This window comes from Lissotriton vulgaris, chromosome 10, assembly GCF_964263255.1.
Source record: "Lissotriton vulgaris chromosome 10, aLisVul1.2, whole genome shotgun sequence".
NCBI classification, from domain to species: Eukaryota; Metazoa; Chordata; class Amphibia; order Caudata; family Salamandridae; genus Lissotriton; species Lissotriton vulgaris.
In genome coordinates, this window is record NC_141698.1 from 564,773,579 (window position 1) to 564,798,072 (window position 24,494).

A 24,494-nucleotide genomic window follows, 5' to 3' on the forward strand; every position below is an offset into this window, starting at 1 on the left:
CCAAAGAGCCGGCCGCCATTTTGAGAGTCCTGTTGCAGCCGCCTATCGCTGCACCGCAAGAGCGGGCGCAACTCAACTGGATGGTGGGCGAGACGCTGTAGCCGCAAGAGCGGGCGCAACTCAGCTGGATGGCGGGTGAGGCAGGGTGCCGCAAGAGCGGGCTGAACTCAGCTGGATGGCGGGTGAGGCACTGTGCGGCAAGAGCGGGCGGAACTCAGCTGGACGGCGTGTGAAACGCTAAGGGGCGCCCCACTGCAGATGAGGTGCCTTCACCTGGGGAGGCGGGAGAGGCCCGTTCGCGGCGCCTCCCCCCCCGGGCACCCCACGCTGTCTTTCGGCGCAGCATTGTAGGATGACCACACCAGTGCGGCAACTTGCTGGACACCACCTCGGTGCCATCCGGATCTCGGCGCGTTGTGCTGCCTTCGGCCTACTGTAGCAGCAAGTACGGGCGCAACTCAGCTGGACGGCGAGGGAAACGCTAAGGGGCGCCCACTGCAGATGAGGTGCCTCCACCTGGGGAGGCAGGAGAGGCCCGTTCGCGCCGCCTCCAACCCCCCCCCCCCGGGCACCCCACGCCGTCTTTCGGCGAAGCATTGTAGGATGGCCACACCAGTACAACAACTTGCTGGACACCACCTCGGTGCCATCCAAATCTCGGCGCATTGTGCTGCCTTCGGCCTATTCGCACATCGGTCCGCTACTGACGCCGCCTCACAGGCCAACGGATTTTGTATGCTTTTTATAGCCCAAAGCCGCATAACAGGTCATGTGACTTGTTTATAAAACTTTTCATTGGTTCATTTTACTTTTGGTTTCCTAATGATGGAAGGCTTGATCATATGACCTAAAAATAACACTTTTCATTGGATTGAAACATTTTTTTTTCCCAAATGATGAAAGCCCCACCTTTTTTTTTCTCACTCGGCAGTCCAAAAAGGTTCCGTTAGATGACAACAGAGGGGACAGGCAACAAGAACCATCAGTCAAAAGAGGGGAGGGCAAGTTCTTCCCTACCGGGTCACGTTGGGGCTCCACCGGAAGTCATCGAATTTGTAGTCTACAGTGTTTCTGGATGTTTCAGACTGAAGCTGGCGTCAGCATGAGAGCACCACCATCTCGTGGCTCCGTCGTGGCCATTCCGCAAGCAATCATGGCAGCCGCTCTCCACCGGAAGCCTGCGGAAGTCGGGGGCCCGATGACTTTTGTAGAATCTTCAAGGCTGAGGGGACGATTTTGGGAATGAGGCCCAAGCCCTAGCAGGCAAATGTCCGAGTTCAAATGTGTCCCAGGGCCATTTTAGTGGACCAGGCCCAAATCCGAAGAGCCGGCCGCCATTTTAAGAGTCCTGTGGCAGCCGCCTATCGCTGCACCGCAAGAGTGGGCGCAATTCAACTGGATGGTGGGCGAGACGCTGTAGCCGCAAGAGCGGGCGCAACTCAGCTGAATGGTGACTGGAATGCTAAGGGGCGCCCCACTGCACCAGAGGAGCCTCCACCTGGGGAGGCGGGGGAGGCCCGTTCGCGCCGCCTCCCCCCCCGGGCGCCCCACGCAGTTTTTCGGCGCAGCATTGTAGGATGTTCAGACCAGTGCGGCAACTTACTGGACACCACCTGGGTGCCGTCCGGATCTCGGCGCGTTGTGCTTTCTTCGGCCTATTCGCACAACGGACCGCTACTGACGCCACCTCACAGGCGGACGGATTTTGCCGACTAAAAGACAGACCAAAGCAGCCCATTGTTGCTTTGAGATGAATGTTACAGCAGGCTGCCATGTAAATAGCTGTTTAAAATGTTTTTTTTTAACGTGTTTACTTTGTTGGAGCGTTGTATATATTTATAAGTTATTAAAGTGTTATAATCCTACTACTTTGTTGGAGTGATATATATTTTTAATGTGACACATAATTGTGAAGACTTTGATGTACAAAAAGGCATCCCCGGAATCTTCCGCTTCAGGCTCGGTCCCACACACCCTTACAGTGAGAATCCCCTCCCCAATCACAATACAGGATCGTTATCAGATAGTAGGAACGCGTGTGGTGTGACGGATCTCATGGGGTGGGGGCCTTGATCTACTGTAACTCCTTTGAAGAGGGGTGATTCTTTACAGTTGGGGCCATAAACTACATCCGCAGGGCTAGGTGATAGCCTGGGACCGGCCTGGATAATCGGACACAGAGGAAGAGGAGTGTCAGAGGGTGCGGTAGTGAATAGGGTGAAAGGGAGGTGTCGGGCGGGCACAGAGTGTGATTCTCAGGGAAGAGCAGCGCAGATGGGGGGAGGTTTATGGCCCATGCATGAGAGAGAGAGCGGGGGTGACCAGTGCGTAGGGGAGATGCTTGCGAGGGTGGGGAGCCATGCTGAGGATCGGCGGCGTGCAGAGAGTGGGTCTGGTCAAGGCATCTAAAATGGCTGCCGTGCACGACAAAAGTGTGGCATTGAAAAAAAGGCAAGATGGCGCAGACAATGTTTATCAATACGGAATAATTTATAACAATTATTTTTAACAATATATTTACTCGCAGTGACAAAATGGCGGTCAACACTTCCTGATTTCCTTCGAATCGAACGTTAACAGACGTCACGCAGCAAAAAAAAAATAATCCGCTCACGCGCAGCCGCTAGAAGACATGTATCAACATATATGAGCATCCTCAGCCACCCTCAGAAAACATAGGGGGTCAGGATACGTCTCCCGTACCCCCTTATACCCATTTCCCACATTGTTTTTCCTCCATCTTGTAATTTAATTAAAACGAAACACAAAATAGCGAATTCCCGTTTCACTACCGGTTCGCGACCCGGTTCGCGAAACGGGAAGCGCTTCTACCGCGAAAAATCAAATTTTTTTTATTTGCCCCACGGGACCCTTTAATAACCCCAACATCATTCCTAGGGGTTCAAGAGGGGTCTACCTTGCCCCCTTTCATTAAATTCCCCCTTCGTTTTTCTCCTCCTCTTGTCTCTCGATCCTACCGAGAGACAAGATGGCGGTCGTTCCGGACTGTTTAGAATGTTGACAGACACCGGAGAGCCAATCAGCTTCGCTTTGCAAAGTTCCGTTACGTGAAAAGTTCGCGAACTGGAGCGCTACCCGGGACGCTGTCACAGATATATCTGTTTTTTAAAACGTTAATGTCTCAAAATCCACTTGAGCACATATATTGAGACCCAGCAAAGGCACATCGGGCTAACAGTCCCTACAATTTTGCCAAGTTTCATGCAAATCCATTCAGACGTTCGAGCTAAAAGTGAGGCCAACCGCCCTATGGAAAAATGAATCGGAAAAACGCGTTTTGGGACCCCCTTTTTTCTCGGCCCCCCCTTGACGAAACCCCCCCAAATTTTTAGGGGCTGCTCAGAAACAAAATGTGCCATTTTCCTGAAAATTTCAGCCGATTCCGTCCACAAACGCCAAAGTTATTAGACATAGAATTTTCAAAAGTCCCATAGAGAAAAAATCCTAACTATATATATATATATATATATATATATATATATATATATATATATATATATATATATATATATATATATATATATATATATATAATTTTCTTCCGTCCCCTTAGTGGTAAAAATGTGCGGATTCTATCTTTTGAAAATATACCAAAAACAATTTCTCTGACTTTTTCTTTATTAAGCAAAAGTTTAATTTACACAAGAAACCACCTTGTAGTCCCCACAATCCCCAATATGCTCAGAGAGTGGGCGGAATGCAACCTAGATTCCTCACGTAAGCTGGTCACCATCTTAGTTAAATACGTGGAGAGTGACCGTGCAACGTTATAGGAAAAAGTGGAGGAACTTAACGGTGAGATAAACGCTATAGAATCAGGGGCAGCGGCGGAGTCTGCAAAACTTAGAGATGAGATGCTGATCAGGCTACATAAGGAGGAGGAAGTAATCAAAGAAAGGAAGGCTTTCAAATTTCAATGCGATAAAACGGACTACCAACAGGGCCGTATTTTTACCTTCGCAAGGAAATTCGATGCCATCAAAGCCTCCAAAGCTCCTCTAGGCTCTCCATCAGCCATGGCCAGTACTAGTTCTGCACCAGCGATGCAATTGTTGTCTTCTGCCTCAGATCTGAGCTCCCTGCCTGATAGTGAGTCGGACACGGAGCTAAGCAGAAATGACCCTCGATTGGGGTTTACCAGGTTCTCGCTGGCATAGGAGGTGGACTGCCTGCCCCAGGACAGGCGAGATACTCTGCGTCCCAGAAGGCCCAAACAGAGCGATGCAAAAGGAACAACAAAAAGCGCAGACAGAGCCGCAAAGCAGGTTTCAAACGAAAAACCAAAGAAAAAGAATTATTCCAACAAAAGGTGGAACCAAAAGAAGTAAGTTTAGCTCACAGGAAAGAAAGCCATGATCCTAGCGACTCTTCTGTTATTAATCTCAACAGGGTTGCTCTTAGTACAGCAGAACTAAGAACCCTTTCGCTGGGACTAACTTTTAGTCCTGCGAGTGATTTCAATTATGCAAAGACCAGGATTGATCTTTTTAAATACACTTGCACATTGAAGCAACAGAAACATTTTCTTTGCAATAAATTCCAGCCCACAGCAAACATGACATCAACAACCAACGCGTTACCTGGCTTAAATGTTAATGATCTGGAATTGATTCAGGACTTGGAAGCACTGCGCAATGAAATCCCTACTTCAGGCTTTTCAGAAGAACATTTGGTTTTAAATACTCCAGGCAACACCAAATTTAAACCCAAGTCTACTTTTACCCCACTAATGTTACATGATAACATCAACATCTTTCATGAACTGGCCATCTAGGGGATTAAAGATCCTTATGTAACAACATTGAGAGAAAAACGCAAATATTCAGCACAAAACAACTGCTATTCGTATCTGGTCAAAAAACTACAAGCGGATAACAACATCGTAATCCGCCAATCAGATAAAGGGGGCAATGTTGTTCTTCATACATGGAAGAGGCCTACCTTCAGTTGAAAGATTTGCTTTGTTACAAATGGTGTGACGTTAGCTCGTTTAGAAAAGCACAAACAGATTTCTACACACAACTGATGGGTTGGAGAAGTTTGGGGTTACTGAGTCAGGATGAATTCAAGTTCCTCAAAAATGACCATCCAGTAATCCCTGTCTTCTACTTAATTCCGAAAGTGCACAAGAACGCTGAAAACCCCCCAGGCAGACCTATCATTTTTGCCAGCAGTGGACTGCTGGAAAATACTGCCATGTATATTGATTCTTTTCTCCAAGAGTTTGTCAAGGCTTTGCCATCCTATGTACAGGATTCTGGTGATTTTCTAAGGAAATTGAACTACGTAAAATGGGACTCAGACTGTTGGATAATAACTTTGGATGTTTCATCCTTATATACTAGCATTCACCACCTTGACGGTCTGAGGGCTCCTCAATATTACTTGGGAAATAGACCTATCCAAATGTCTGAGCATAACAAGATGCTGCTAGCCATGATCTACTGTCTGCACAACTTTTTTATGTTCATCAACCAGTATTTTCAACAGATCAGGGGTGTTGCTATGGGGGCCTGCTTCTCTCCCAGTTATGCCTGTTTGCATATGGACTACTGGGAGGAGCAGGTCCTACGTGGTACCTATCATGATATTTTTGTTGAACATGTTGTGCACTGGTGCCGGTTTATCGACGACATATTTTTAATATGGCGAGGTACAAAACAGCAGGCTGTTGATTTTATTGACTTGATTAACAACAATGCATTTAATCTTGCTTTCACTTCTAATATTAGCCAGGAAAGTGTTTGTTTTTTAGATGTGGAAATTGTCACCAAAAACAACAAACTAGAGACAGTATTGTACAGGAAACCCACGGCAGGCAAGACAGTGCTGCATGCCAAGAGTCACCATCCGGAGCATCTGATAAGCAGTATTCCCTATGGGGAGATGATGCGTATCAGACGCATTTGCAGCACTGACTTACAATGACATCAAGCTCAGGGGGCCAGCAAAGTATGATTCTTAGCTAGGGGGTATACTGCTACAGCAGTAGACAATGCTATCAGAAAGGCCAATCTCATCCCTAGGGAGGAGGCCCTGATATATAAAAGAACTTCGGTAGCAGACCCCAATACAACCATTCAGCCCTCTAGGCTTATCTTGACATGTAATAGACAGCATCAAGCTCTCCGTAAGATCAATAGAAATTGGAGGCTGGTGCGCAATGACCCTGTCATTGGGGACCTGATGACAGTCAAGCCTGCAATATCCTTCAGGAAAACACGCTCTATGAGCGATGCTTTGGCCAAGTCTAGCCCTGAGGTTGCAGTAAACACAACATGGTTGCCGGCCAGTAAGGGCTTTAGAAAATGCTCCACTTGTAAAGCCTACAAGCATGGGGTCAGTAGAACTGAGTATAAAACTCCTTTTTCTGATATCCCTTGTGTCTTTCATAAACAGCTAATGTGCAAGACTGAGTTTGCGGTGTATGTGCTGGAGTGTTCGTGTGGCCTGCAATATGTTGGTAGTACCAAATTGCAGGTCCACAAACGGATACTCCAGCACATTAGAGCCATCAACACCAGCCACGCCGCTTATCCAGTCGCATGTCATTTCAAAGAGCTGCATGAAAACAAAAGTCAGCTGCTACAGTACTTTGTCATAGATGCTATTTTCCCCCTCAGAAGGGGAGGAAATAGGGAGGCCATCTTACGAGCACTGGAAACGAGGTATATTGTAGAATTAGGCTGCAAGACCCCTCTAGGCCTGAACGCCAGTTAAGATTTTTATACTTGTCTCTAGTCTTAATTTCCAGCATTTAACCACCATTTTGAGCTGAACACAATTAGAAATTCCCCACTGTCCTGACAACTAGCTGACTTTGGGATGGTCAATGGTGTGTCTTCCTCTGTCCCGCAGATCACACTGTTTTTAAATTATCTGTTTTCATGATGAACTTTTTCAAAAAAATAAAAAAATGAGTATCCTTTTACATGTTTTTTTTTATCTACTTTGCACATTTTTGCACCATTTTTCACTTTGATTGCAGTAGAATAACAGACGGGCGCAGTTGCTCTTAATACCATAGACTAGGGGCTCAGAAAGATATTAACCCACTTGGGTTGTACTTTTTGCACTTTGCTCTATTTGTCACAGTCGCATTTCATTTGCACATACAGGAAATGTTTTTTAAATATCAATATTTCCATACATTAAGTCTTGTATTTTAAGGAAATGCTTTTATGCCTTTTTTTACAATGAGTTGCCCTTATGTGCAGTTTGTACTTATAACTATCTGTTTTTTAACATTTGTGAATCGGCAAGTATTTCTTTACTGCCCATGATGTTGGTTTTTGTGTCAACCAATTACGTGTTAGCTCTCTTTGCACTTGGCACTTTAAATGTTGCTTGCTTCTCAAACGATGTTGTGTGAACAAGGCCTCTCGGTATGCCGAAAAGTTATGCTGGCAGGCTGCTGTAAAATTAAATAAAAAGATTTCTCGCCTGCATATTCTGGGTTGGCTCTCGCTTCTTCTCCTGTGGAGTCCCGGGCACGAGGGTACAGCGGGATCCTTGGAACGAGTCTCCAGGTATGTGTTTGTATATATATATATATATATATATATATATATATATATATATATATATATATATATATATATATATATATATATATATATATATATATATATATATATATATATATATATATATATATATATATATATAATTGTCTTTCTTCCGCTTCGTGGTAAAAATGTGCGGATTCTACCTTTTGAAAATATGAAAATATACCAAAAACAATTCCTCTGACTTTTTCTTTATTAAGCAAAAGTTTAATTCACACAAGAAACCACCTTGTAGCCCCCACAATCTTGTACAACTTAAAACACAGAGGTGTTTATTCAACAGCAGCATTTGCACAGCAACAATTCATGAACACCACTAATACAACAAACATGAACAACATCATTAGAAAACAAATATTCACACTAAAGCTGGTCATTCGTGAATTCATTGTGCCTTTTTTACTGAAAGCCTTTGTACATCTTTGTAGTTAATACATTATTTGTCTGTTAAGGCTGCATAGCCATGCATTGGGAGTGAATCTATACTCTCAAAATGGATTATTATCTAGACTCGCCTTGGTCCTTAAGTCACTGGGTGATTAAGTGTGTGTGAACACTGAAGTTCTAACTTGTGCATGGCATAATACTCCTCGATTTTTAACATGTGTTTAAAATAATCCACCCAGAATAAAAAAATAGGGCTTCAACAAACCTGAAGAAGCACAAGTACCAATCTTTAGACTGAGTGTTTGGTCTGGGTGTGTAACATCCTTCTTTTTGATGGCTGTAGCCGAAAAGACATTTCTTCTTGACTAAACTAATCCATGGCGAGCTGCTAAACTAACTAAAGGAATAAAAGAAGTCTAACTTAGATCAGACCAATATTTGGATGAATTGTCAGTCTTCAAAACTTGACGCGTGACCGGCAGAAAAGGGGAGTACGGACCCAAAAGAGAACCAACAAGATGTTGCTTGTGTTCTAATATATGTGCAAAAACCTAGCACACATAGGGGTATATTGATTAAAGAGTTGCGTGCCTTTGTGCCACGTAATTGGGCACAAGAACAACACAACTCTGAAGTAAAATTTATCAAGCCACACAAGGCCACCTTGCGGTGTTTGAAAAATCAAGTGTAACGCAACACAGCACAAATCTCCGCGTTGCTTTACTGTGCCCCAGCGAGGCGTTCCATGGGTGGAGTGTGGGCGTTCCCATGCATCCTCCCATTGATTTTGGAACATTCCCAAATTTACCATTACTGATGGACCTGAGAATGTGTCAAATTGCTACGTCTCCCGGTTAGGCATAACGGGGAGAAATATCTTTATTTCTCCTTGTTACTTCCTCTTTCTATGTGTATTCTGCAGCACACATAGAAAGAGGAAAATGCCTCAGAGGATTGTTTTTGTGCAGGCAGGTGATCCTACTTACAACACTGCCCCCCTTGCTCCATCGGGCAAGGGTGCCTGCAGTGGCGCTAGGCAGCACCTTGTGTGCCAGTGCAGGGAAAAGACAGGAATGCTCAATATAATGTTAAATACAGCACATTCCTGTCCTTTCCCTATCATACAGTGCAGCAAGGTAACTTTCTGCGCTGGGCAGCATGATTGTTTCATAAATATGCCCCTTAGGACATAGGAACCCTTATCTCCTTCCTACTACATCTCCTATTCACCTCAGAATACACCAGGTAGATTTATTGCAGAGACACCTTGCTTGTATTAAAAATAATTTATGAAATTCAGATATTCATGGTTATCAAAAAATGATAGAGGACAGAGTGTGGTCGGTGTAAGATAAGGCGGCATGCATTGAGCTTTAATGCAGAACTAGTCTTGTAGATTACCTGGATACCCTGCATTACAAGTGGAGATATCGAGTAGGCAGGGAAGAAAGAATCAAGGATGAATTATATTCGTAAGAATGTTTTAAGGGCAGGAATGCGCCATATTTATACCGTATGGTGCAGGAATGCACCATATTTATGAAGTGTGGTGCATTCCTGTTCTTTACCCCAGCGCTGGCACCATTTCGGCAGCCCAGCGCCAACTCAGGCACTCTTGCACCATGGTGCAAGGGTGCTTGTATTGTCAGCAGGATTGTTTTTGTGCAGGACGTGCCCCTTCCTGCATAGAAACAATCCTAAGAGGCGTTTTCCTCTTTATATGTGCGCTGCAGAATGTAGCACACATACAAATAGGAAAAAATTAGGCGAAACAAAGTTATTTCTCCTTGTTACACCTCACCTCGGGAGTCGTAAGGTTTTGTCACTTCCCCAGTTTTACATGCTCTATTTAGTAAATCTGGAGAAATGACAAAATCGATGGGTGTTGCGTGGAAAACCCCACCACAAGGTACATGGAACACCTCCTGACCGCAAAGTAAAGCACCACACAATTTCCGCTGCCTTGCCTTACTCCTTATCTATGAGGCAATTCAAAGAGATGCATAGTGGCTTTGCGTGACCTCATAGATATGATTTTGTGATTTTTGCCGCCGAAGAGTCACAAACAGTGATGCTACGGCAGTGCAACAGGTTCATGAATATGCCCCCAAATGTTTCTTACAACAGAGGAGAGTACAATGGTTGAAGGTCTCCTTTTAGGACAGAGCAGAAGGCCTTCGTCTGTGAAAATCCTTGCAGACAATTTAGCGGTAAAAGGTATTGCCTGCATATTAATTACTAGTGGCTTTTACATTCATAGTAGCAGGCCCTTTGGAACCGCTGACCTCAATGCCTGCAGACAACTCCCCTTTGACGTCTGCATAACCACTGGGTGGGTGTTGGTCTTTAGCTAGCGACTGAAATATCATTAAGGCACCCATTTTCACAAGCCTTTCAAAACCTCCATTGCCTTCCTAGAGTCTAAATACTAGCAGGTCCCTTTAAAGACCATCCACATCATTGCAAAGAACCATGCCACGCTACAAGCTACATGCTATAAGTTATGATGCGCTACTCGCTCTTTACACCACTGTAAATCAATGTATCTGATTACCAGTCACTTTCATCAAAAAAAGGCGATTCAGTTAAAATGTCCAAATATTTTTACAAGCATTAAGTCAAAACCTTTGACATTATTCAAAAATACAGGCATTATTTACATAAGACCTAACATGTTGAAAATGTGTACTGACGTCAATTTTATTCTCAATTGATGAAACCACGATTTAAACAGATTGATAATTGTTCCTCAAATGTAGTTTGTAAATAAGCTCCTAAGTTTCTAGTTCAATGGTTGACTTATCAGAACTTTTTACTTCCAGACGTCTTTAACTCAGCTGGTTAGGTTTTGCAAACTCGTTTCTCTTTGGTCAAGTTCTCAGGAAATGGGATAGATAAATCAACAATGTTCTTGGGCAGAGGAGTGTAGACAAGCGCTTGAAGACATTAGATAGAAAGACTTAACTGCCAGTGGAAACACCCTTCACCTCGTGTTTAACTTGTATTCGTTAAGTGATTTCCCCTGAAGTCCACAGTAGACCTCATTTCAGTGCCAAAACGTTCATTTGAATTCATGAGCAGCAATACTTATCATAGGATTCGATGAGTGCAAAAAGAAAGATATTTATAACGCATAGTGCAATTTCTTTTTAGTAGTGCAATTAGCAGTGCATTTTTTATCGCCGATTTGTTTGAAAAAGTTCACAGTGCTGTTAATGAAGCAATCCAATTGTAATTCAGTAGCGATGATTCGTTGTTCTGTTCAGGAAGTTGTGATGTGTTCTCCTTGGGGAACTAGTTTCTCATTGCAGTGGGAAGCAGCAGTCAAATAAAATGTAGACATTGAATATTCTTGTTTGCTCCAAAATATCTGTGGAACAAAAAAGTGGAACATGAATTACCGGTATGGTAGCTAATTTTTGTACGAGTTGGCAGAAATGTAGCTTTATCGTAAACAATACACAGCATCACAATATTCTTAGGGGCATATTTACAAGCCCCTTGCGCCACTTTTGCGTCACTTTTCCCATGTTAAAAGTGATGCAAAAGTGGCGCAAGGGGCTTGTAAATCTGCCCCTCAGTGCTTTGCTTCGTGCTATCATGTTGATAGTGGTGGCGCTCCACCAATAAAGTACTGCCGGCATCCTTGTTTGGCATATTTAGTTACAGTTTATGAGCAAAGATCCAAGCTCTTACAAGTCTAGGGGCAGCAAGGTCTGGGTTAAAAAGCTAAGTGCCGGATTTACTGTACAGAGTACGGGGTGTACTCCTTTTGTACTCCATCAGGATGACGGAGTAAAATACTATTTTCTGCTTGACGGAGTAGCCGTCCTCTGCATTTAGAGATGTCTTCCAGGCTTGCAGACAACTCTAGTTATTGGCAGGGCTTGCAGTTCCTGTCAATGTGTTATAGGTTTGACGGACTGTACCGCCAAATTGACAGACATTGGTCATTCCTTTAACATGTTTTTAGTTTCTCAAAAGCAAACTTCCAAATTGGGAGTTTGGTTGTGAAAAATCAAAAACGAATGACCGTGGAAGTTGTCTCCCCTGGTGAGAGGGTGATGTAAAAGTGTACACCGTCCCTTAATACCAGATTTTACCAGTGCTTAATTTGTAAAATAATAAGTGCCAGGGACCTAGCCAGGAGGCCACTGCAACTTGAAACACCCATTGCCCCCGTCATCACTGCCAACAAAAGTATCAAAACAACTCTCTTGCCTGCATGTGCGACATTTCAGATTATTCAAGGTCCACATAACTAAAGAAATGGCCGAGCTCCGGAAACCACAGGCTCAAATTAAGCACTGGATTTTACCCAGTATTAGCAGACAGTAAAAAATAGCCATTCAACGGTCAATTTCAAATTGGGCTGGCGGTATAATTGGCAAAACTCTGACTGCCCAGTGCACAACCGTGGCAACCGAGCTGGAGTAGGTTCTTTGATTTGAAATACTGAAGGTCTGTCCGCCTGCAAATCAGGTGGGCAGGCCAAGGGTTTGGCATAGAGGGTACCCCATCATAGTTGCAACGAAGTAGCCTCTCTGCTGAACTCTCATTCAGGCCTTACATTGAAATTCTCTGAAGAGAATTACAAAGTTAAGTTCTTCTGATTAGGTGGTCTATTTCACATGCATGGTCTTGTTTTTGGCTTCCTCTTCTTTTGAATCCAGTGAGCATTTGACTCCAAGTCTACCAGGTGAATTCCAGAATCATTGTCAACACTCCATTTCTTGTTTTCACACAGCCACAATAATGATTTTTTGTCCTTGTAGTATTTCTCTTTCAGCTTATGTATAGTCTGTGGACAAGAGTTGGACCCCTAGTTGCTTGGATCTGACGGACTATTTGCATATGTGCCTCTTGGGAGTTACCTTTGGAAATCAATTGAAACTTTAGTGCTCCAGCAAAAGCTACTTAGCCTCACTCCTCGCCTTACTACTGAACTACTTGTCTGTTACTTTACTTACCAGGATAGCAAGTTTAACTTTCATCACAGACTGGAATGCTTATGCTCCTGAGTCAGTCTTACTCTGTCTGCCTCTCTGCTTGTTTCCTGTCTAGCTTTGCATTCCCACACCCTGTGCCATCTAAGGGCTGTTGTTAAACCTTGGTGTGGGTTTCCCCCAAACTTTTTTCATTCAGACTTCCTGTTCTAGTGACTTCGTATTTGCTGGCTTTCGGATTCTGCACATTTTACCTCTGTTAACCAGAGCTAAAGTGCTAGTACTTTCTCTTTGAAACACTGTAAGATTGTCTTACACCCAACTGGCATTTTTAAGTTACTTGTAAGTCCTTAGTAAAATGGTACTACCTGTGCCAAGGGACTGTAAATTAAACGCTACTAGTGGCCTGCAGCACTGATTGTGCTACCCACTTAGGTAATGCTTTAAACATGCCTCAGCCCTGCCAATGCATTTGTGTGTGTGCAGTTTGAAACTGCCATTTCGACCTGGCAAAGTAAACTTTTTGTCAGGCCCAAACCTTCCTTTTTAATATATACACGTCACTTTTAGGTTAGGCTCTGGACAGGCCAGAGAGCAGGGTGTAGAATATTTAAAAAGTGGGATGTGTACTTTTATGTTTTGCATGTCCTGGTAGTGAAAAACGCAAGACCTATCTCTCCGATAGGCTAACATTGGAATTAGCTTATTCAAGTCAAGTCAAAATAACTTTATTTCGGTCAACATGACCTAAAAAGTACAGAATTAAATATTTTTTTTTTACGAAAATACATCAGTATTATTACTTTTAATAAGTTTATTTTCCAAATGGGAATAGGTAACCAGTAAATGTATGGTGTCTTTGGAATTGTGATAATAATCCTAACTTGTGGTGAAGTCAGATTTTAAATTACAGTTATAAAATGCCACTTTTAGAAAGTTGCCATTTTCTTCCCTTAGCCATTTGGTGTCTGGGTCACATGAGTGGACGTAGTTGACAGTTGGGATTTGTGCATTCCTCCTAGACAGCCACACACAATGGGGAACTAGGTGTGATAGGAGGGGCCATCGCTGGCAGGATGTGAGGGAGGATCTTGGCGCACTTGAATACACTTAAATAGGCTTTGGCTTGTCTCCACACAAAGGGCTGCACACCCCCTGTAATTAGTCTGGAGCCAGGGCCAGTAAGGCAGGACACCCTTGCACTTCAAAGGCATGCCTGTAGAAACGTCTCCCCACTTAAAGGCACAACTGCGTATAAATACTAGACCTCAGACAACAAAACCTCAATGCACCTGTGGATACTCTGCCAGGTAAAAGGACTGCTATGCTGCTAAAGGACTACAACTCTGCTGCCCCTCCTCACTGCCAGGAACAGCATCCCTCGTAAACCTTATACCAGGCCCAAACCTTTCCTTTTTAAAGCATATAGGTCACCACTAGGGTAGGCTCTGGACACCCCAGAGGGCAGGATGCAATGTATTTAAAAAGTGGGTCATATACTTTAAAATTGACATGTCCTGGTAGTGAAACAGTCTTACATTCGTTTTTCACTACTGCAAGGCCTCTCTCCCACAGGATAACATTGGCATTAGCTTATTACATTTAATAAATGTAATTTCCAAATGGGAACAGGTAACCAGTTCATGGATGGTGTCTTTGGAGTTGTAGTAGAAAATCCAAACTTATGGTGAAGTCTGATTTTAAATTACAATTTTGAAAATGCAGCTTTTAGAAAGTTGGTATTTCCTGTACACATCTGGTACCTGCAGTCTGTCTCAGAGTCACATAACTGGGTGAAGTTGACAGTTAGGCTTAGTGCAGGATAGTAGGAGGACCTAAGCACAGCCCCACTTACACTTGAAGAGGCTAAGTCCTGTCATTACAAAAAGGGCGGCATTCACCCCTGTAGTTAGTCTGTAGCCAGTGCCAGGAAGGAAGGGCCCCGTGGCACTTCAAGGGCATGTCTCTAGAAACTTCTTTCCACTTCAAAGGCACAACTGGGTATAAATACTGGACCTCTGCCAGTTCTTCAGTACACTTCAGGACCTCTGGATTCTCTGCCAGGAAGAATGATTGGTGTGCTGCTGAAAGAACTACCACTCTGCTGGACTGCTGCTCTGCAGGACTGCTGCTCTGAAGGACTGATGCCCTGTTGCTGACCTACTGCTCTCTTGCCTGGGTGAGAAGCACTGGACCTGTTATCTCTTGAACACAGAAGCCATAGTGTCTCCAAGGGCTAGTTGGTTGTCCTCCTGATCTTTAGTCTCAGGGACACAGCAGGCTTCCAACAACCATGTACCTGCACCTGGACTCTGCCATCTGTAGGTCTACCTGCCAAGTGGTGCCACCCCAGTCCTGGACCCTTGGAACTGGGCTTAAAATGCTTTGCCAGCCTCTGTGGATCCAGCTGAAACAACACATCTCCTCTGCTGTGCGGCGCAACCCTGAGCAGAACCGATGAATCTCCGCTGCTGCATGGATTGGACCTGTCGCAAAACCCCACCTCACCTCCATAACCCACTACCCCTTCAGAACCGCCGCTGCATGACACATCCTCTGCGCAGGCCCTTGCCATCCCTAGTCGATGCAGCCTGGACAACAATGCCGGACTCCGCATTGCAGCTCCTCAGAACTGACACATAGTCTCAACTTGAACAATCCTTGATGCCTGACTTCGCATCGTAAGCCCTCATCGATGAGATTCTCAATGACGACGCAGGACCTCACATTGCAGCCTCACCGCATCTCGAAACCATGACATCGCATTGGCTATGTGACGCATCTTCGACATGGATTCTCGCAACACTCCTCAAACCAGGATTTAAGGTACTTTGTTCAGCTGTCCTATTTGGGTCCCTGAAGCCGGGCCATGCTTCATTGCGATTGGCCTGAACTTGTGGCTTCGTTCTGGTCTGGCGTGTCTAGATAGCCACAGTTGGCACTTTGTGCTTTTGGCGCTATTTTGACAGAAATCTTTAAAATTGCATATCTACAGTTCTGCTAATTATATTTTTATCATTTTAGTCTTGTTTTATTTATTAAAAACTGCCCTATTTTTCTTACTTTGTATGGGATTCTTTTTGTGAGGTGTTTTCACTTTTTTACTGTTTGAAGTGATGCACAAATACTTTACACATTGCCTCTAAGTTACGAATTGCTCTGTGCCAAGCTACAAGAGGGCGGAGTACAGGTTAATTTAGGGTTGGCTTTTGCCTCACTCTGACAAGGACTGTGGTTGCTGCTTGACCAGGGCTCACACTCCAATCAATCAACAACCCAATGTCTTACAATTGTCTTTCTGTCTCTTACCAGTGCCAACTAGGAACACCACTGGTACACTGTTTAGGCCCCCTCCAGGATTCAGCTGGGTAATCTCTGTTACTGTCTGTTCTCTATGCCAAGAACTGCCTGATTTTGCATATTTACAGTTAACCTAGTATTCTCTTTTGTATTAAGCTGTGTTCAGCAGCCCCCAAACCAAACAGCTGTTGTCTGTTGCCCCTGCCTCTTTGTGTTGTGATGGCCTATTTATGTTTGTCTCATGGCCAATGCTGTTCAGCTACTGCCTGCCACCCAGCACTGTTAACAAAGATTGTGGTTATTACATGAGGGTGGGGGCGGGCCCACCCCCAAAACTAATATCCCAATTTCTTACAAGTACCAGAGAATTAGGCACTGTGGATTGCTTAAAAACAGATTTTCATAACAACGAATTATAATACTGCCCATTTTTCTAAGACTTACACTCATGTGTGCAATATGGGTTTGAAGCTGAATCAAGATAAAGATAAACAGTAGACTGCAGCCCCTACTTTCAAATTGTACCTGGCTTTCACAAGCACTAATTTGAAATTTTGACAAGGTTGATGATTTGACTGTTTGTGGAAAACAGCCAGAGGAAAGTTTTACAAGAGGGGGAACATGGGAAATACATGATCACACTGGAAGGCTTTAGCAGAGCTAGGGTCCACCAAATGATTGGAAGAGAAACGATTAATAATATCCTCGCATGACTGTATGGTAGACGCATTAGCTGAACCAGAAGTGTAGGTATAGTCTGGAAGGTAGCTTACCCTAGAGCCTTATTTGTTGTGCAAGTGCCATGGTCACAAGATGAGTCTACTTTGAGTCCACAGCAACACCACTATCAGAGGCAGAAAAGTCCGAAAGTCTAGTGGATGACGATGCAAGAAGGGAGGGGAGAATAATGTCACCGTGTACTTGGGGAGTATAAAGGAGGGAATAATGGAATAGAACTGCCAATCAACACTCAAAAAGAATATAGAAAAAACTTACTATGAAGGCAGTAACTTCAAAAAATTCTTCTTTTCACCAAAAGTGAGCCTTATGATACTGACCTTTGACAATCAACCACTCAAAATAAGCAGGATTTACTGAATCTGGTATAATTGTTGGAATCATACAAATAGACCTTATAATTTAAAGCACTTAAAAGAGTTATCACACCATTGCTAGTCATATGCCAAGCAACGTAACTAATTTATAGAACTCAATTTAGATATATGTGTACATTGGATATGCAGTAAAAAAACAAAAAATTCTAAGTAAAAACACAGTCGAGCATTAGGAACAGGGCACATACCTGTGTGATCAGCCGCTAACTAATTCTTGGATCTTGCTTTTGAAGGCGCTCGAGAACTCCATGAGGAATAGTCGAATTCCACATCCTAAAGAAGGCATGAAGAAGAATTATAAATCTCAATATTTTTCTCAGATTCATCATTGTCACTATACAGTTAGCTGCCTTTCACCATGAATACAGTTCAATCCTCTGTAGCACTATTACCAATTTTACATTTGTCGCTCAAGGTATTGTCTGAAATTGGGGAACATATTACGGGGCATATTTACAAGGAGTTATCGCCACCTTAACGCCGCCTTGTAAATAATGCTCCTATTCACGCAGCACGGTGCGCAAAAGGGCCGGGCAATGGGTGTTGCAGTGGGCGTTACGCTGGAACATTCATTGCTTTTTTTTTACGCTGCCCCCTATTTATAAGGCTGGCGTCAATATGGGGCAGTGTCAAAAATAGGACCAGGGAAAACCTGGTCTTAAACTGATGCAACGCTGAGAAATATTTAATTTATCCTTGTTTTTGCTGTTTGTATGTGTGCAGAACACACAGAAAGAACAAATCGCCATTAGTGATTATTCATATGCAGGAAGGTGTCCCTTCCTGCACATAAACAATCATTAGATATTAACGAGCTGCAACTTTTATATGTGTTGCATTCTGAAGCACACATAGAAGTTACAAATCACCGTTAGTGATTGTTTATGTGCAGGAAGAGACACCTTCCTGCACATGAACAATCATTCCCGGCAACGCAGGCACCCGTCGACTATGGTGCAAGGATGCCTGCATTGGCGCTAGGCAGCAACATTTAGTGCCAGCGCTAGGGGAAATGCAGGGGTGCACCTTATTCTTGTAAATACGGCGCATCCCTGCCTTTACAGAATGTCGGAGCGCATCAGTTAACTCATTACTACACCGATGATTCCTTTTAGTCTTATTAAAATGGCATAAACCTCTCTTCTGGCACAATCACTGACACAATGGCTGACTGCTGAACTCATAACTGTAAATATGTGAGGTTCTTTGTGCAAACTCTGATATGCATACCCTCAAAATTTGTTGTTTACCCATTTCAATGGGTAAAAGCAGTGATTATTTGTGCAACACTTAATTTGTGCTGGTTATGGTTAAGGGAGGTGAAGGCACCAGCATTTGTTTTGAGGGGACCTGAAATTATTTTTTATTTTTTGTTGTTGACTCAAATTAAGAAAGACAAAGGTGGAAAACAAAAAGAAGTTTAAAGTAGACATAAAGGACGAATGTAGAAAGCAGGGTTTAAAAATAGCCTGCAAGACTGAGATAAAGATACAGGCCTTATTTATAAGGTTGTGACGTAGGGCAGCGCACAAAATAAATCAATTCAGGAGATTTCCTTTGTCTATGTGTGCTGCAGAATGCTCCCAGAATTTGACGTCCCTGTAGCAGGCTCCTCGTATACATGTTGCCCCCTGCATTAAATATGACTTTTTACAAATTAAGCACAGCATAAAAGTATTGATATAATCATAATTCAAAGCAGTTGAGTAAAGATCCACTGTTACAGATGGCTTTGGCTTTTGTTTATTGTGCGCACAATTTATAGATGTTCCCCTACCTAAGAGTGCACTTTCCAAAGCCAGCCAGAGGATAAGTCGTACCAAACACGTTAAGTAAAGAGAAAAGCAGTGTTTACTAAACCTGTAATGATAAACTGAATGGTAAACAAACTTCTGTATAATTTCACATGGGGCTTACTTGGAACAGACAGGCGCAGGTGTCTGGTAGACAGGGCAATGTTTTGTGGCCCAAGCTAAGCTTCCTTGTTGAATACTTACAGAACCCTGTGCTCCAACCGGCCAAAACTGGTACCTTTTTTAGTTACAATAATACTGTGCCCACTAAAGCGGTACACGATAGCATGTACTAAAGTGCATTATCACACACAAAAGATATTTTTTTTAATGGTTGTATGATTAAATATATGTGGCATGTAACTTTAATGTTCTTGATAAAAATGTGTTTTTGTCTTATATATACTCGTATTAAAAAAAATCAACAGTCTCGTCGTTTTGGACCAGAGCATGTCTCAGTGGTCAGCCTTTTGGAAATGTCTCCCTCCACTCTACTCTCCCCATGTATGCAAAAAGAGTTTCACTACACATGCTGATTCACCTACACCTACCCGGTTCAAAATCATACCAAGCTGGACACCATTTTCTTTGGACAGCATTTTATTTAAAATTCCTGTATGGGTGGTTCCTCTTGAAATATCTATATTACTATTCAAAGTACAGCCATCTCTTTTTACACGCAATTATTATTTTCGTTTTTGTGAAGACTTTAATGCAAAATTTCGGTAGGTTATTAGAAAAGTCCAAAGATGAAATATATCAAAAAAATTTCAGGCTGATATTTAAGTCTACTACATCTTGCAGTTCCGCCAATATTCCAAGGACAATCTCTTCACAAAACTCGCTTGCGATATTTACCTCTTGTGGGTTTATGCATTCGCTTCCAGTAAATTTACGACTTCCACAAAGCATTCTACTAGTATTTACGCGCAACTGTGAAATTGACAGATTCCAAGGAGTACTCGTTTGACCACCCATTCACGCAATGCAACATAAACACCTTTACAATTTTTATGTAGCCCGAATACGACTCGAAGATATTGGAGCGTTTTACATACGCACCAGTTACATTACACTGGGGTTCACTCATTTAGGAACAGGAAGATGTATTGATTTGCTACAATCAAAGTATTTTTTTTGAGCCGACACCGAGACTCGAACCAGCTTCTACCAAAAGACGGTACCTCTGGCCCTAACGCCACATCATTATACTCGACTGTATACTTTCTTCGCGGTTGTTGCCCTGGTGAGTACATTTGTGACTTCAATAGGTAGTTCTATGTGTTGTTCTACGCGACAACGCCCCTTACCGGTCATTGTATTCTAATCTGAAGCAACTAAGTACATTACTGTAATGTATAATAATAATAATAAATGCATACTATATGGATGAATATAACATTTACTCCTGTCATTTCCATTCATCAACTGAAGATGGCAGCCTAAGCTCACAAGAAAAAGTACCAACTGATTACAACGTGTTCAATATAAGTATAACACTTGTACGTTGAGTTCACTTTCTTAATTATAGGACTAATGTCAGTTTCAGAACATACATGTGATTTGAAACTTGATGAGTGATGACTTTTATCAGTGCACCTCACAGCATATCTAAACCTCTGCCCTGAGCTGAGGTATTGGTACATTATTGGTCTGTCTTGAATGGGGTTTAACGGTTTGCTAGAGCTCAGGTAACAGGCCTGGCTACAGGAATTTTTATTTGCGTGGGCCAAGGGTGCATCTGGGTGGGCCACTGCGGGCCCAATTTGTTGCTTCTTGTGATAGCCTACAAGCCCTAGATTACATCATATCTACTTGCAAATAGTCACCACGATACAACGGATAGACCTTGTGTATATCCAGAGCATGTGGAAAGTTATTTGAAAGTAATAGCAATATCTGGACCTAAGTGCAGACCCTTAAATTCCAACAGGCCAGGCCTGAATATCCACTTTTCTACTATCCCTCTCCTGTGCACCTTCTCTCACAGCTGACCTTGGGCCCCAGCCCCCATATCAGCCACCATCCTGCTCGACTTTCATTATTCCCGTAAAAAACATTAGTAAAATCACCTTCAAACTTAAACCTTTGAATATAGCAGTAAATAGAATTAGCACAAAGTATAAAATATGGTCCACAGTTGCCCTAATGACCTGACTGCTAATTAAATAAAACCGGAAGGCCATGACAGGGCCGGCTTTAGCGCTAGTGCAAAAGTCTTTTTTGGCGCCTCACCAATGACCTCTTTCTTCGCAGATACCATTACTACCACCCCCAATAGTGCCCTTCATCTCTTCGTAGCCACTCTCTCATATGCATTTCATTTGTTGTATAGCACTACTCATATCAGTGTAGGGTGTCACAGTACTTTACATCACGCACACATTATCTAGAGACAATGAATCATACAAGTATGTAAATAAGTCTATAGGGAATGTCACATAAGCCAATGAGGATTGCAAGGTGTAGGAATCGCTTGTCATCCATACTGGTGGGCACAGGGCCAGCTCTAGGGCGCTGCGACCGGTGCCACTGCACCGGGTGCTGACTTCGCACGGGGGGGGGGGTGCCTGTTTGCTGGTTTATATACCTGCTGCCGCTTTCCTGGCCTCCAGCAATTTTCAGGCAACAATTAATATGTCAAGGGAACTCCGGTGATTAATGTTCCTCCAAGCAAGATCAGAGTTTTGTCTAGTAGGAGTTTTGATTCATGGTAAGGTAGCGCAGAGGGTTAATATGCCTGCTGCGAAGAACATGTACCATGCAGATCACAAAGTGAATGTAATGTAAACAGGTCAGTGGGTTACTGCTTTTGTCAGAGACTTCCTTTTGTTGGTTGCAGTTTACAGAGAGCTATTAACTGTCATCAAAGAACTGCATGCTTACTTCAAGGTATAGATTAGAGCGTATGGATTTTTTTCCTCAGACTTTCAATATTCTAATGTTCCAAAAAGGGCTCATTTGGGTACAAATCCGTTCTTGTTATTAAAGAGAGCCCCAATCAATTGTGTTACTTTTTAAATTCAGAGTAGTTTGTGCTTCTCCAGACCAAGTACTCTTCAGCTATATTGTCTACCTGTAGGGATATGTGAATCCACTCCTTGGTGTCCTCTGTCTAATGTAACATTTCCTATACACTGATTTACACACCTATGATTGATCGTCTCTGTGTAATGTGTGTGTTATGTAAAGTGCGCTGACCCCCTTCACTTTTACGGGTGACGCTAAAAATTAATTAAATGCATCCAAGTGAAAGTGGTTATGGAGACTGTTAAAGGGTGGTAGGGTGGTAATCCGTGGCGGAGGTGGTCATTGTGGGGCACCTAAAAACATTGTCGCACTGGGCGCCATGAGTGCTAAAGCCGGCCCTGGGTGTGCAGTATATTTTAAGAGGGTTTGGGCTAGGAAAGCACAAACTCAGGATGTAAAGCATACCCCAGTGGTGGGGAGTTGGCTTTACTAGTAAAAATGTAAATCGTCCCAAACTCTTTTTAGCAATGTTAACTAGTAAACCATACCTTTCATGTTTGTATGCAGTTCTTTGATGACAGTTCATAGGTCACTGTCCTATATTAGGATTGCAACTTCTGAACTGCAAGTAACGCAATAATCTCTGTGACAAAGGCAGTAACCCACTGAGCTATCCACATAAAATACAGATTATCTGCATTTCAAAACTAACCAAAGGCAAAGAATTGCTCCCCAGCAGGATCATTATTCACCAGTTATCTGGACATTTTTATTGTTGTCTTGCCTCCATGGCCGTGATAATGATAAAACCAATTCAAATGAAGCATACACAAAGAATGTGCCTTGCTGGGCCTGTGCAGATTTTAAAAATAAAAACAAATAGTAACATAATCTCTCTTACCTACTCTGTTAGTCAAACTTGGTGTTACAGCCTGATCTGACAAACAGCTGCAGGGATCAGGAAAGGTGAATCAGAATAAACTAACTTCTTTTCTCCAGCCTGAATAGAAACGGAAATATCCACACAGGATGGTAGGCAAAAGTTACTCGGTACCAAATAAAGAATTTGTCCCCTTCACTATGCCCCTATTGTACCTGCAGGGCAACCCAACTCTCTAAAAGGAGTTGGGTGATTGAGGAGGGCTGTGAGAAAGAGCCAAGGCCCATTCACCCAACTTCCAGAATAGGAAGAAAAAGAAAGTTCGGGGGAACGTTTTAAATTTAAGTGCCCGTTTTCTATTGGCATGCAAGTCCTCACTGCAAGGGCCATGGCTCATGTTTGGGTGGGTCAGGCTCATGTTTGGGTGGGCCTGGTCCACATGGCCCCCAGCTAGAATCGGGCCTGTCAGGTAATCACAACAAGCATTTGCAATGCAATCAGTTTCGCCTTTGGGACCTTAGAAGTATTTAGCCACGCATCACTTTATCCATGGTGCTGCAACATTTGTTCTGACATGCCCCTTTATGATTTAGACAGTGGCACTTCTGGGGAAGCAGGGCCACCCTGTGAGGAAAAGGTGTAACCAGTCCTTCAACATTTTTGCATTGTTGGCAGATGTCCAACAAACCCAGACAAAAACGACACTAGGCTAATATTCTACACTGCAAGTGGTGCGCAGAAGACAGTGTTACCACAGAGCAGTCATGCAGTGTCAGAAACTGTGGTCTGACAGGTCAGTGTGTGAGACGTTTTTTGGCTGATTCTAAGCCTATTTTTAACTGTTTATTTCAGTAAAGAGGCGAGAACGGCCCCTAGTGGAGAGTATAAACATATGTGGCGTTACAGGCAGGGCAGCTGACTTAGAAACTGGGGAACCAGGTTTGATTGACGGAGTTGGCTCAACATCCTGTGATTCTAGGCAAATCACACGAACTCCCCGATGCCTAAGAAATGAATCCAACCTTGTGTATAATTTAACTGGTGCTCATGTAATGTGATTTGTCATGTAGTTTGTGTTTATGTAGAGCGCTTCAATGCAAGCTATACAAAGCCAAAATACGTAAATAAATAGAAATTAGTGGCAACTGGAGACCTCTGGTGTGAGCAGGACCAATCTATGACACACTTGTACATGGTACGCGCACCTGCTTGGGTACTGCCGACACCAGACTACAGAGGAAAGTCTCTAATTTTGCTGTGATAGTTCTGGATATAACTAGAGTGGGGCGGGGGGTTCACCTAACACTGAAGCCTATGCTGCCTCAACACCTGGTACCAACTTAAAGCTAACGAAAACTCTGATTACTGCATCGCTCTTTCCAGCACTGGCGGCCACCCCTGTGTCCACTGCTCCACCAGGTACACCCCACAGCGAGACCACTACCCACAGAACAATCCTTAAAGAAACGTTATTGTGCAACAGGTCTTACTTAGCAGAGGAAGATGTGCAGGCA

General features: G+C 43.3%; 1 protein-coding gene across 3 annotated transcripts in view; it reads right to left on the reverse strand.

Moving 5' to 3' along the window:
- Nucleotides 1–7,764: 7,764 nt before the first annotated feature.
- CIITA (class II major histocompatibility complex transactivator) overlaps nucleotides 7,765–24,494 on the reverse strand; it is a 451,080-nt gene continuing 434,350 nt past the window's right edge. For all 3 annotated transcript variants that reach the window (XM_086941420.1, XM_086941419.1, XM_086941421.1), the window contains 2 exons: nucleotides 17,526–17,610; nucleotides 7,765–11,346 (listed from right to left, as the gene is read on the reverse strand). In XM_086941420.1, coding sequence (XP_086797546.1) covers nucleotides 17,541–17,610 — 70 coding nt within the window. In that variant the 3' untranslated portion in view covers nucleotides 7,765–11,346; nucleotides 17,526–17,540. The remainder of the gene's footprint in view (nucleotides 11,347–17,525; nucleotides 17,611–24,494) is intronic.